At 42.8% G+C, this 15,297-nt stretch overlaps 1 protein-coding gene across 1 annotated transcript in view; it reads left to right on the plus strand.

Annotated features, from left to right (window-relative positions):
• LOC143689443 (uncharacterized) overlaps positions 1-7,809 on the plus strand; it is a 35,698-nt gene extending 27,889 nt beyond the window's left edge. Inside the window, exons 2-3 of the mRNA XM_077167802.1 lie at positions 4,469-5,119; positions 6,275-7,809. Of these exons, the coding sequence (XP_077023917.1) occupies positions 4,469-5,119; positions 6,275-6,372 (749 nt within the window). The 3' untranslated portion in view covers positions 6,373-7,809. The remainder of the gene's footprint in view (positions 1-4,468; positions 5,120-6,274) is intronic.
• The last annotated feature ends 7,488 nt before the right edge of the window (positions 7,810-15,297 follow it).

A 15,297-nucleotide genomic window follows, 5' to 3' on the forward strand; every position in this document is an offset into this window, starting at 1 on the left:
TACTCTGAGACTGCTATATGGGTAATATGAGATAAAGCAAATGAGAAAGTCAGGGATATTCTCATTCTATTATCCACTTATTTTTGAGACTCATATTCTCAATTTGGAAGAAAGAATGCACAGATATAAGATAGAAGAGTTGAGTAAAACTTGGTAGTCGTGAGTTTGAATTTAAAGTAGCAGTATGAACGCATGAGGTATTTTACTGTATTATATGTATATGCATATGTGTGTGAGAGTGCATGTGTGTAAACAAGGCCCAGAAACAAAACAATGAGCAACAAAGTAGCAATGAACAGCTCTAGTATCCATATTATTGTCTTGAAATGCCATTTCCTACTAAAAGAAACCAAGGTTTCTTGAAGAAATGGCTGATCCTTGGTTTCAGGCAGGAAATGAACAAGCTGAGCCTTGTCATGCCATCTCTATATATTAGACAGCAATGAAGCTATGGGAGACAACAGGGTCATGTAAGGAAGATTTGGAAGCCAAACTAATGGGGCATCCACTTGCCAAAGACGGGATCATTCGTGCTTCAATCATTCCAAGAGATAAAAAATGATCAAATGTGTTTAACTTCTTAGGGTCATAATTACATTTGTAAAAACTTAATCACATTTGGAAGACATTAGAGAACCAATTATTTATCTTGAAAAATGATAAATTATGGTGTAAAAGGGAATTTTATAAAGTTTAACAGTAGCTAATTTTTCCTGCTTAATTTAGCTATTTACATATATTTTAGCTTCTGAAATATCCAGCAAAAGCATTTGTGTCATTTTATATTCACGGCTATGCATTTAGTGTGAGTTAAGAATTATAAAGAAAAGAATTATGGGCCCCATCAGGCTGAAGATAAACAATCCTGGCGCCAAGGTTACTTGTAAAACTGTTAAGAAATGCTTATTGTAAAACTGTTCTTATCTGCTTTTTTGCAAAACAGCACCTGTGACCCATGCTCAACCCCCACCCCCCTCATCTTACCCTTTAAAAAGCTTTTGCAGACTTAGGTTCGGGGCTCTCTGTTCCTGCGTGTTCAGGGAGCCCCACACATGTGTGGAAAATAAACCCCTTGCGTGTTGCATGAGAGAACGTCTCTTGGAGTCCTCCTTTGCGTGGCAAAATTCTCAAATTCTTACATTTGGAGGTCCCACCGAGATCGGCTCTTCGTAAGGGGAGGCTCCAACAGCTCTTTCTCTCGGGGTAAGTGAGGCCTTTTTGTCTGAGGTGCGATCGCTTAGTCTGTCAGACTGGCAGTGACTGTCGGAGAGTCGCGTGAGCACTCCCCGACCGTAACCGACAGACGTGTCCGGGGTTGCAGGTCACTCTCCCGAGGGACGCCTCGGGATTGGGGGACCTCCGGGGACGCCTGGAGGCTTCCTACAGGGCCGACTCTGATTCTGTTTCCCTTCTGACGGGGGAGACTCGATCACAGTCATCAGGCCAGTCTGAGCTGTGTCTCTGAAACTGTGTAAACGTGGTGTGCCGGCTCTGTGTGTGTCTGTCTGTATTTGTGTGTTGGGAATTGTTTTTGTTTTACTGAAGATGGGTCAGGGAATGTCGACTCCACTTTCTCTGACCTTAAGACACTGGTCTGAGGTCAGGAAAAGAGGTCAGAATCTATCTCTTATTATAAAAAAAAAAAAAAAAGGCAAATAGCAGACGTTCTGCTCGGCCGGGTGGCCCTCTTTTAACGTGGAATGGCCTTGTGAAGGAGCTTTTCATCTACCCTTGATTTGGGCCGTCAAGTCAGTCATCTTCTGCCCTGGCCCGTATGGCCACCCGGACCAGCAGCCCTACATCATGGTTTGGCAGGACCTGTGTGAAAACCCACCTCCATGGGTAAAGCCGTTTCTTACTCCTCGTGGTCAACATAACTCTCCCTCTGTACTCCCAATCAGGGTGCCAGGTCCTTCTCAAGCTCCGAAACTCTATCCTTCCTTACCTCCTGCAGTCCTACCGGAGTCCCAATCGGATCTACTCCTCTTCGACGCAGGTCCTTCTTCCCCTCCTCTCTACCCTTCAGCTCCGGTACAGGACCCCCCTTCTCTTAGCTCACCTTCTCCCTCCTCTAGTTCTCTCTCCCCGCAGGTTCACCAAGAGATGATCCCAGATGAACCGGGACCGGCACATAGTACACGAAGCAGACGAGCACTAAGCCCATCTGATGTGGCGGTCACTCTCCCCCTCAGACCGTACGGGCCTCCAGTGGATGATGGACATGGGGGAGAAATGCCCGCTCTACAATACTGGCCCTTTTCCTCCTCTGACTTATATAACTGGAAAAATAACAACCCTCCTTTTTCTGAGGATCCCACTAGGCTGACTGGATTGGTGGAGTCCCTTATGTTCTCTCACCAGCCTACTTGGGATGATTGTCAACAACTCCTGGGGACTCTCTTCACCACGGAGGAGTGAGATTGGATCCTACTGGAAGCCAGGAAGCAAGTTCCTGGACAAGACGGGAGACCCACCCAACTGCAGCATGTCATCGACGATCGGTTCCCGCTGCGCCGCCCTAATTGGGACCCGAACACCTCTGAAGGTAGGGAGCATCTGTCCATCTATCGCCAGACTCTAGTAGCGGGTCTCCGAGCAGCCGCACGCCGGCCCACCAATTTGGCCAAGGTAAGAGAGGTTATTCAGGGAGCGGACGAATCGCCCTGAGTCTTTTTAGAAAAACTAATGAAAGCATACCGTAGGTATACTCCATTTGACCCTCAATCAGAGGATCAAAGAGCCTCAGTGGCCATGGCCTTTACCGGCCAATCAGCTCCGGACATTAGACGCAAGCTGCAGCACTTAGACGGGTTGCAGGACCTAGCCTTGCGAGATTTAGTCAAAGAAGCTGAAAAAATGTTTTATAAGAGAGAGAGAGGAAAAAGAGTTGGTAAGAGAGAAAAGGAGAACGAAAGAATTAACAAAGATCCTGGCCACAGTAGTTGAAAGAAACACTGAAGGTAGAGGACAAGCTAAAGAAAATCCCTCGGGCCGGCGTTATCATACCCCTCTTAATCCAGACCAATGCGCCTACTGCAAAGAAACTGGGCACTGGGCCAAAAACTGTCCAAAAAAAAAAACCGGAGGGGTACTAGGCCCCCAAATTGGCAACAGCCGGCCACGTTGGCTCTAGAAAGTGAAGACTAGGGGAGTCAGGGCTTGGCACCCCTCCCCGAGCTCAGGGTAAAATTTAATGTGGAGGGGGTACCAATTAATTTTGAAGTCGACACGGGAGCAGTAATATCGGCCCTCCAAGAACCTAAAGGCCCGCTCTCTACAAAAAGGTCCTTGGTGCGGGGAGCAAATGGCAGTCGCTACTGCACCTGGACTACCAAAAGAACCATGGACCTGGGGAAGGGGAAGCTTCAACACTCCTTCCTAGTTATCCCTGAGTGCCCTGCCCCGCTTATGGGAAGAGACTTGTTAACTAAACTAAGAGCGAGAATCACCTTCAATCCTAAGGGGCCAAAGGTGAAATTTTTAAACCCGCTAGTAAGCCAACCTGTAATAACTGCCCTCATCTTGCCAGTCGAAGAAGAATATCAGCTGTATATAAAACCAGAACAGCTCCGCAGTTCTATTCCTCAGGCCTGGCTTGAAGAATTCCCTAATTCCTGGGCAGAAGTTGCCGGGTTAGGGTTGGCAATCAATCAGCCCCCAGTAATAATGACCCTAAAGCCCACCACCTCTCCAATTCGGGTAAAACAATACTACTTAAGCAAGGAAGCCCGGGAAGGAATCAAGCCCCATATAGAGAAATTCCTTGGCTTGGGAGTACTTAAGCCCTGTCAATCAGCCTGGAACACTCCCTTATTGCCGGTCAAAAAGCCAGGGACTAGAGACTATAGACTGGTGCAAGACTTACGGGAAGTAAATAGCAGAGTGCAGGACATACATCCTACTGTGCCAAATCCCTATAACCTGCTCAGCACTCTCCATCCTGAAAAGACTTGGTATACTGTGCTTGATCTAAAAAAAATTGCTTTCTTCTGCCTGCCCTTGCATAAGGACAGTCAACCCTTGTTCGCTTTTAAGTGGATCTATCCAGAGACGGGATCCTCGAACCAACTGACTTGGGCACGTTTGCCCCAGGGGTTCAAAAACTCCCCCACCATTTTTGATGAAGCTCTTCATAGAGACTTAAGCTCCTTCAGAAGTCAGCATCCCAGAGTCACCTTGCTACAATACGTGGACGACTTACTGTTGGCAGCAGACACTAAGGAGGACTGTGAGTATGGGACCCGAAAACTGTTAAGTGAGCTAGCCGCACTGGGGAACCGAGCCTCGGCCAAAAAGGCCCAAATCTGTAAAAGGGAAGTAATCTTCCTGGGATATACTCTTAAGAATGAAAAGCGATGGCTCACTGAAGCTAGAAAGAAAACTGTAACACAGATACCCCCGCCCACGACCCGAAAGCAGCTACGAGGGTTCTTAGGGACAGCGGGATTCTGCCGGTTGTAAATCCCAGGGTTTGCAGCCCTTGCTGCCCCATTATACCCCTTGCTCAAAGGGAGCGCTGATTTCCAGTGGGGAATAGCCCAGCAGGAAGCCTTCGACAGCATTAAGAAAGCGCTCCTGTCAGCTCCAGCTTTAACCCTCCCAGACGTGAATAAACCTTTCACGCTCTACATAGAAGAAAGGAGAGGCGTGGCTAGAGGGGTCCTAACACAGGCTTTAGGCCCCTGGAAAAGACCGGTGGCCTATCTGTCCAAGCGATTAAATTCAGTTGCCAGTGGATGGCCACGCTGTCTCAAAGCCATCGTGGCAGCTGCCCTCCTGGCAAAAGACGCAGACAAACTCACTCTAGGACAGAAGCTGACCATAATAGCCCCTCACGCCCTGGAAAGCATAATCCACCAGCCTCCAGATAGATGGATGTCAAATGCCAGAATTACCCACTATCAGAGCATACTCCTAGACAAGGACAGGGTGACTTTCGGGGCCCCGTCAGCTTTAAACCCCGCTACCCTGCTCCCGGACGAGACCGCGGGACCTGTGCAGCACACTTGCCAAGAGATATTAGCTGAAGAGACCGGAATCCACAGAGACTTAAAAGACCAATCATTGCCTAACTCGGAGGTAACCTGGTTTTCGGATGGAAGCAGCTTTCTCCAACACGGTAAGAAACGAGCGTGAGCGGTGGTAGTCAGTGGGACAAAAGTTATTTGATCTTCTAGCCTCCTGGAGGGAACATCTGCCCAAAAGGCTGAACTAATTGCCCTCACAAAAGCTCTAAAATTAGCAAAAGAAAAGCGAGCAACTATCTATACAGATAGCCGTTCTGCCTTTGCTACTGCCCACGTACATGGAGCAATTTACCAACAAAGAGGGCTATTAACCTCAGCTGGTAAAAAAAATCAAACACAAAGAGTCTCTGACCCAATAACCCTGGGTAATAAGCAAGCAGATGAAGAAGCAAAAGCGGCAGCATTAAGGAACCTTATAAACTTAGTCCTAGTAACCAAAGAAAACCAGCAACCCCCTGAAACACTATCTGAAGTTGCACCCCTAGGAAAATCGGAAGCCCTAGCTTACATACAGCAGGTCCACCAGCTCACTCACCTGGGGACAGGGAAACTACAGCAGCTCCTGCAAGACCAGAGGGAATTGTACCCTCTGGCAGCCTCAAAAAGGAAAAAGCTGGCAGATCGCGTAGCTAGAAAATGTCAGGCATGTCAAATTGTGAACGCCTACCCCACCAAAGCTCCTAACGGAAAAAGACTAAGGGGAACTCGACCTAGGCAGTTCTGGGAAGTCGACTTTACTGAAATTAAACCTGCAAAATATGGACTTAAATACTTACTAGTTTTTATAGACACCTTTTCAGAATGGGTTGAAGCCTACCAAACTAAGAGAAAAACAGCCCAGGTTGTAGTCAAGAAGATTATGGAAGAAAATTTTCCCCAGTTCGGTCTACCAAAAGTAATAGGGTCAGATAACGGACCCACATTTGTAGCCCAGGTAAGTCAGGGTGTGGTCAGGATATTGGGGATTGATTGGAAATTGCATTGCGCATACAGACCCCAAAGTTCAGGGCAGGTAAAAAAATGAACAGGACAATTAAAGAGACCCTAACCAAATTAGCTTTAGAGACTGGCTTGAAAGATTGGACCATGCTCCTGCCTTATGCCCTGTTCAGAGCCAGAAATACCCCCTCTGCTCTCTTGTGTAATCTAACCCCTTATAAAATCTTATATGGAGCGCCAACTCCAGTCAAGGACATGTCTTCCATTCTAGAGATTAATAGTTCCCTTCATACCCCCTTGCTTGACAGGCCGCGAGCCTTGGAAAAAGCCCAGCGGTTCCTGTGGCGGCAGCTCTCCACCTCCTACCAGCCAGGAAACAACAGAACTCTGCATCAATATCAGGTGAGAGACTTCATCTATGTCCGCCGCCACCAGGTACAGACTCTTAAACCTCGCTGGAAAGGACCGTATCAGGTACTCTTGACCACCCCCACCGCAGTCAAGGTCGATGGCATCGCATCCTGGATCCATGCGTCTCATCTCAAACTTGCGCCTTCGCCCTCTGAGTCCCAATAAAAACTGGAAAGGACTGACAATCCTCTCAAGCTGCGGGTTCGTAGGGTTACTACTCCTTCTCCTCCTTCCCCCAGGGGAACCCAATTCCAACCCGCATAAGCCTTGGAAATGGACAATATCCAGATGGGAAAATGGAAAGACTATAAAAACTTGGGAGGGAGCAGGGGAGCCTTCGTTCCTGGTACCCCCTTGTAATCTTACCACTCTGGGGGTAACTGTCGCTGCCGGTATAAGCAAAGGGACTGCTGCCATTGTACGTAGCAATCAACAAACCAGTCAATTACAAGCCGTGATAAATCAAGACTTAAAAAAAAATAGAAAAATCTGTCTCAGCCCTTCAGAACTCTCTAACCTCCCTTTCAGAAGTAATTCTGCAGAATAAGCGGGAACTTAGCTTACTTTTCCTTAAAGAAGGAAAACTATGTGCAGCTTTAAAAGAACAGTGTTGTTTCTATGCGGACCACTCTGGTGTTGTTAAAAAGTCCATGACAAAACTCAAAGAGCGCCTTCGTGAAAAAAAAAAAAAAAAAAAGAGAGAGACGCAACAGGGATGGTTTGAATCTTGGTTTACTAAGTCCCCCTGGTTAACGACGCTATTATCTGCTCTCGTTGGGCCTTTAATTGTGTTACTTTTAATAATAACTATAGGACCATGTATTCTAAATAAAATTATACAGTTTTTACAGGGGCAGATTGGAAATGTCAAATTAATGCTCATCAAACAACAGTTCTCAGTGTTAAATAATCCAGAAAATCTCTAAGATTAGAGATATATACGAAAAGGAGTGGGGAATGTAAAAGGGAATTTTATAAAGTTTAACTAATTAGCTAATTTAGCTAATTTTTCCTGCTTAATTTAGCTATTTACATATATTTTAGCTTCTGAAATATCCAGCAAAAGCATTTGTGTCATTTTATATTCACGGCTATGCATTTAGTGTGAGTTAAGAATTATAAAGAAAAGAATTATGGGCCCCATCAGGCTGAAGATAAACAATCCTGGCGCCAAGGTTACTTGTAAAACTGTTAAGAAATGCTTATTGTAAAACTGTTCTTATCTGCTTTTTTGCAAAACAGCACCTGTGACCCATGCTCAACCCCCACCCCCCTCATCTTACCCTTTAAAAAGCTTTTGCAGACTTAGGTTCGGGGCTCTCTGTTCCTGCGTGTTCAGGGAGCCCCACACATGTGTGGAAAATAAACCCCTTGCGTGTTGCATGAGAGAACGTCTCTTGGAGTCCTCCTTTGCGTGGCAAAATTCTCAAATTCTTACAATGGGAAAGAATCAAGCATTTTCTCCTGCCTTTCTTATGTGAAATGTACCACCATTGGGTAATCAAATGGTAGATGAAGGGAAGTAGCTCTTTATGAAAGTATTCCAACTAATAAGCGAAAAAGAAATTATAGAATTAGAATATTACCATTTGCAACTCTCAATGAATTAACAGATTTGGACATTAAGCATCATGTCCATTAACATAACAAAAGAGAGTCAAGCAGACTGTGGACCACATCACCATGTGTAGTCTTGCCAAAGGGATTGAACTCAAAAGTTATCAAGCCTCTGGAACCAGCTGCCAAGCTGTAGGAAATTTAAAATATGTTGAATTGCACCAAGAGTATGTCATCAACAATATCTAGTCTGGAGTAAATTTCACAAGTCAAAGGACTCAAGTTTTTCAACAAATAAACTGTAAGAAAGAGAAACAGATGAAATGAGAACTTTAAAGAGACTTAAAGTCATAGCAAATTAGAAAAACAACTATTGAGTCCAGGGATGGTTACTTGGGTGGTAAAACTATAAGGATGCAAGTGATTATCATAGTGGTTTCTTGTGGGGAGGGGAGATGCGGCTAGTATGGGTACACAGAGGGATTCTTGGTGGCTGGCAAAATTCTACTTCTTGACCTGGGTGCAAATGATCTGGTGTTCATCTTATAATGATGTGTTAGGCTACAAAATTGTCTTGTGTGATTTTCAGTATTTATTTTCCAAACAAAAGTTTGAAAATCATATAAAGAAAGCAGTGGTAGGATTTCTAGCATCTTCTCACAGCAACAGAAATACACAGTGGATTTTTGAAACTTTTCTTTCACGTTGAAGTTAATACTGTAATGAGAATTACTTGGCTTGGCCACTGGAGTGCGCAATGTGTTACCCACAGCATCTATGCTTGCACTATAAAGGATTTTAAATGTTTATGCACTGTCACATGAATATCAGGATAAAGCAGATCATTGTTCATTGTCCTTTGATCAATGAGTGCCAGTGCTGGATGGAACAATTCCAAATGTTATCTGGAAAATAAGGTCCAACGTGTAAATGAAGTGTAGATACTATAACTTCCTCCTTTAAAATAAGTTTAAGCCATCAGAACAAAAGTACAGGGGCTTATGTGTTCAGAATGGAAAGTGGAAAGTTTTCACAGTGGTCTCCTAAGAAGAAATGATAGCCCACCTGTGGAGGGGAAGAAACACTAGAGGACCATTCTGAAATGGCAACAGATTTTGGGTGCCAGTGTGCAGTGAGAGGAGCTCTTTGAAGGGTCAAAGCTTTGGAGCAACGGTGAGTCAAACGGCAGAGTTGTGATTGCTAATCTAAGAACCATCTTTACTTATGCGCAGTGTAGAAACGGTGGTAGCAATAGAACTGTAATGATGAGTTTAGGCTAAGATAGGCAGGTCTGCATCTTAAGTGAGAAAGAGTGGCTGTAACAGTTGCTTATCTTTTCTCAAAGGGAAAGAACAAGTAATATAACTACTTTCTGTTAATAAATTATGAACTTCAGATGCTTTATATGGCTCAGAAAATTAAAGCTTATGAACTATTCACAGGCTGAGAAAAAGGTGCTTTGAGTTTTAGAGTTTTTCAACAAGACCATAATAGATAATTCAACAGTAAGTCTTAACCTTTAACCCTAATTATTATTATTTCAGTTTACCATATATCGCCATTCATCCCCTAAGTGTAATACAGTGTCCTCATGTATATGTATACACTTATTAAAGTGTATTAGAACACACTCATTCCAGTGATTTTCTGAGATTGGGTATTAGTCAGATATCCTTTATGCTGTAAGTATAGTATCTTGGCAATGGAGAGGTGGAATGCTGATTGATTGTAAAAAAGGAAATAGGAGAGAAGGAACTGGCAGGACCATCTTTGTAGGGTCGCAGCTAAGGAATAACCACTTGAATGGACATCGGGCTTTCCCTAAGCCCTAGCACTCTTTATGGACCCCTCACCTCATCCCCTGAGCCAAAACCCATTCTTTTTCTTCTCAGTGACATTCATTGAGGTTCGGGAACACATTTTGTTACAGATGTGCCCCTGGATTGTTGAGCACCCATGATAACCACAACTGTGAGGCTTCCCCCTACCCCTGCCAGTCTCACACCCCCGGCGGCCCCTCTGCCATGCAGTGTGCCTTCTTACCACCTCCTGTTCCACACACCATGAAGTGGTTACACAAATGGGCTCGGCCTCCAAGAGAACAGAGGAGAATTTCAGTTGAGTCTCTTTTCTGTGATCTCAAGCAAATGATTTAAACTCTCTAAACCTCCCTTTCCTTTTCCATTAAATAAAGATAATAATATTGACCCCATTATTGTGAGGATTAAATGAGAAAAGGTACATAAAGGTTAGTGTATTTCCGGGACCATAAATGCTAAGTAAAATGTAGCTCTCACCTTTAGTCCAGATTTTAGTAATGCTATTCTTTGCAAATGTTAAATTGCTTTGTGGAAGAGATTATTGCATAGCTGTTAAAGAAATCACAGAGACATGTTGAACTTTCAATAAATGCTGATGAATGAATGAGAAAATGTAGTGATCACTTCTCAATGAGATAAAGGTAGTGCTTATGGTGATAGTTGATTTTAAGCTCTTAGAAGATAGAGAACACATTTTAATGCTTTTGGTAGAGCCCTCTGTTCTAGTTTGCTAGCTGCTGGAATGCAATATACCAGAAACGGAGTGACTTTTAAAAAGGGAAATTTAATGAGTTGCTAGTTTATAGATCTAAGGCCGAGAAAATGTCCCAATTAAAACAAGTCTATAGTAATGTCCAATAAAAGGCATCCAGAGAAAGATACCTTGGTTCAAGAAGGCCGATGAAGTTCAGGGTTTCTCTCTCATCTGGAAAGGCACATGGCGAACGCAGTCAGGGCTTCTCTCTCAGCTGGAAGGGCACATGGCAGACACGGCGTCATCTGCTAGCTTACTCTCCTGGCTTCTGGTTTCATGAAGCTCCCCGGGAGGCGTTTCCCTTCTTCATCTCCAAAGGTTGCTGGCTCATGGACTCTCTGCTTTGTGGTGCTACAGCATTCTCTGCTCTCTCTGAGTCTCTCTGAATCTCTCCTTCTCCAAAATATTTCCTCTTTTATAGGACTTCAGAAACTAATCAAGACCCACTCAAATGGGTGGAGACATGTCATCCCCTAATCCAGTTTAACAACCATTCTTGACTAAATCATATCAACCAGGGAGATGATCTCATTACAGTTTCAAACATACGGTATTGAATAGAGATTATTCTACCTTTACGAAATGGGATTTATATTAAAACATGGCTTTCTTAGGGGGCATATATCCTTTCAAACCAGCACACCCTCCATATTAGATAGTTTCCTCAAATACAGAGAACACTAAACTAGTTACTTAATTATTAATTAATTCATAATTCATATTAATTACAAAACTTCTTATGGAGAATTTAAGAGAGCTTTGATCTAAAAAAATAAAACATAGGTCTTAGGGTTAAAAAAACAAACAAAACTAAAAAGATGACTGTTTTGGTTTGCTAAAGCTGCTGGAATACAATATGCCAGAAATGGATTGGTTTTTACAATGGGCATTTATTAACTTACAATTTATAGTTCTTAGGTCATAAAAATGTCCAACTCAATAGCATCAACAGGGCAATACTTGGACTCTGAAGACAGTTTCCTGGCATCCAGGACACCTCTGTCAGATAGCAAGGCACACGGCAGCATCTGCTGTTCCTTCACTCCCAGGTTTCATTGTTCTGTATGTGTTTTATCCTCTTATAAAGGACTCCAGCAAGAGGATCGAGGCCCACCCTGAATGAGGCAGGTATACCTCAACTGAAACAGCCTAACCAAATGGTCCCACTCACAGGAAGTCTGTATCCACAGGAATGGATTAAAAGAACATGGCCTGTTCTGGGGTACATAACAGCTTCAAACTACTACAATGACTAGACAAAAAGTGCATGGATTATAATTATACAACTAGATGATATTTTACCAAGTGAATACCTTCCTGTTACTGAATCCCAGATCAAGAAATTAAACACCACCAGCATCCAGCACTCTGCCTCCTCCCACTGACTGACCCCCATCCCCAGTTTCTAGCATCTGGATTTATTTAGTCTATTTTTGATCTTTTTTTTTTTAATGGAAACCTACAGTATATACACTTCTATATCTGGCTTTTTAAAAAAATATTTTTATTGAGATATCTTCATGTGCTATACAGTTCATCCAAAGTATACAATCAATGGCTCACAATATCATCACATAGTTGTGTCTTCATCACCATGATTATTTTTAGAACATTTGCATCACTCTAGAAAAAGAAATAAAAATACAAAAGAAAAAAACATACATCCCATACCTCTTACTGACCACTAAGTATTGCAATCTACCCAACTTTCTTTACCCCTTATCCCCCATGCCTATTATTTATTTATTTTTGTCCTTATTTTTTTACTCTTCTATCCATACCCTGGATAAAGGGAACATCAGACACAAGGTTGTCACAATCACACAGTCACATCATAAAGGTTCTATATTTATACAATCGTCCTTAAGAATCAAGGCTACTGATACACAGTTCAACAGCTTGAGGTACTTCCTTCTAGCCACTCCAATACACCATAAACTAAAAAGGATATCTATATTATACATAAGAACAACCTCCAGGATAACCTCTCGACTCTGTTTGAAATCTCTCAGCCACTGACACTTTATTTTGTCTCATTTCTCTCTTCCCCCTTTTGGTCAAGAAGACTTTCTCAGGTGGGCCACGGTGGCTCAGCAAGCAAGAATGCTCGCCGGCTATGCCAGAGGACCCGGGTTCAATTCCTACCCATGTAAAAAAATAAAAATTAAAAAAAATTTTAAAAATGAAGGCTTTCTCAATCCTATGAGACTTGGTCCTGGTTCATCCCCATAAGTCCTGCCCCACGTTGCCAAGAAGATTTACAACCCTGGGGATTACATTCCACGTAGTGGGGAGGGCAGTGAGTTCACCTGCCGAGTTGGCTTAGAGAGAGTATATCTAACTTTTTTGATTCAACATTCTATTTGTGAAATTCACCCAATCTGTCACCTTAGCAGCAGTCAGGTCATTGTCATTCTCCTGTTGATGAGCTTTTGGGTTGCAGTTTGGGGCTCTTACCAAGAGAGCTGCTATGAACACTCAGATGCATTCTTAAGCAGTGAAAATAAGCATATGGTAAACTTCCCCTGAAACACTGTGGAACAAAGTTCCATACTTAAGTATTATACGTGTTGTAAGATTATTACTGACAAGTACATGAAAGAATGGAGAAGAATACAAAGTTTTAGACATATGTAATAAAATTCTGAATTTTCCATGTATTAACAGTATGACTTCGAGAATTACTTAACCTCTTTGAGAAGCAGTTTCTTCGTTTGCAAAATAGTAATAAAAATATCTAGCTTGATTGGCAGTAGGGATGACAACATGCAGTGGTGTTGGGGACTGAAGCACACCCTCCACAAACAGCATGTCCAGGTCCCAACCCCTGGTCCTGTGGGTATGAGCCCATTTGTAAACACGACCTTTGAAGATGTTTTAGCTAAGGTGTGAAGAAACTGAATGAAGGTTGACCCAAATTTATCAAGCAAAGGGAACTGGACACAGAAGTAAGTGCCAGGAGAGACAGAAAGAGATGGGTGGCCACGTGTTGAAGGATTGCCAGACGCCATCACCAGAATGCTACAGAATGCATGGCCTTGCCAAAACCTTGATTTTTTATTTCTAACTTCTAGATAAACTGTGAGACAATAAATTGCTATTGTTCAAGCCAACCCACTGTATGGTATTTGAATAGCAGCCCTGGCAAATCAAGACAAGCGGTGTCTTCAAAAGCCTTGGCACAGTGCCTCGCACAGAGTACAGGTGAACTTGCGTGTGCCCTAGTGGCATTTTGGGGACAGGGAGGGTACAGGTGCAAAAGGAGAAGTTCTTTTTCCCTGGATACACTTACTCAATGTATTTATTTAAACATATCTCCTGGAAATATTTTTATTATGCAATTAACAACAAAAAACAGAGAAATGTTTTAAAATTTTAGACCAATTGAAACAAATGAGTTGAACTACATATCAAGCTGGTGGCATATCCACAGAAAAGCTAAAACAAAGCATTGACTACCGACCCCTCATGGGATATACCCTAAGAATAAAAAGTGTATCGTGTATAGCCCTTTGTTCTTATGTTCATAAGTATACTTTTTACGTTTTGTTCATACGTATGTATGTATGTATGTATCAGGATACAGCAAATCATGATAATATCTTTAAAACAAAGATTTCAGCATAAAAGAAAAGAGATAGAAGTATAAAATCCAAAATCATAAGTAACCTTGTAACCCATACAAATTTGCTTTTTAATAGGCTATTTAGTAATAGTGAGCTAACCTACTAAACAGGCATTGGTTTCCAAATATTTTATCTAGTAAAATACCAGGGATCTTTGAAGAAATGACTGATTCCAGGTCTAAGTTCCAGGTCTGGGACTTAGTTTCCTGGCTGCTAAAACAAATACCATACAGTACGTTGGCTTAAACAATATGACTTAATTGGATCACCATTTTGACGCTAAGAGATGTCCAAAATCAAGGTGTTAGCAAGGCAATGCTTTCACCCAGAAAGGGCTAGGGCTGCCTGCTGGGGATCCTTGGGTCCTTGGCTTTTTCATTATGTGGCAGTGCACATGCTTGTGTCTTCTTCTTTCTTTTCTGGGTTCTGTTGACTTTCAGTTTCTTCTCCTCCAGGTGACTTTGTCTACATAAAGCCTCTGGTAATAGCATTAAGGCTCAACCTCACTCAGCTGGGCCACAATCTTAACTAAAAATAACACTTTCAAATGGTGTTATTTATAATGGGTTCACACCCTCATGATTATATTAAGCTTAAGAACATGCCTTTTCCTAGGATAAATAATTCAATCTACCAACAAATATACGAGATGTTCCAGAGACATCTTCTGTGCCAGAAATAAGAAAACTGCCAGACATCTCAGGGATCTTATCAAAGATACAGGAATCAACTTGATAAGGCTCTCAGTGGTCAATAATGGGTAATTTGAAATATCAAAAAGAATAATTACAATGTTTCAGTTTTTAGGAAGCCAGGGTGCAGCTTTCTTCCATTACCTCACATCTGGGTTCATCCACCACCAGCTGCCTTCACCAGGCTGCCCAAGTTTGTCCCCAAGGAGATCAAAGTTGTGTGCCTGAGATGTACTGCTGGGGGTGCTGGCACCATGGCTGTCCCAGCCCTCATGATCAACTCTGTCTGTCTCAAAAAAAGGTTGGTGATGACATTGCTAAGGCAACTGGTGACGGAAGGGTCTAAGAATTACGGTGAAACTGTTCATTCAGAACAGATAGGCCCAGATTGATGCCTCTGCCCTGGGTATCAAAGCCCCTAATGGACCATTCAGAAACAGGAAGAAGCAGGAAATCATTAAGCACAGTGGA

Source organism: Tamandua tetradactyla, chromosome 7 (assembly GCF_023851605.1).
Source record: "Tamandua tetradactyla isolate mTamTet1 chromosome 7, mTamTet1.pri, whole genome shotgun sequence".
Classification (NCBI taxonomy): Eukaryota; Metazoa; Chordata; class Mammalia; order Pilosa; family Myrmecophagidae; genus Tamandua; species Tamandua tetradactyla.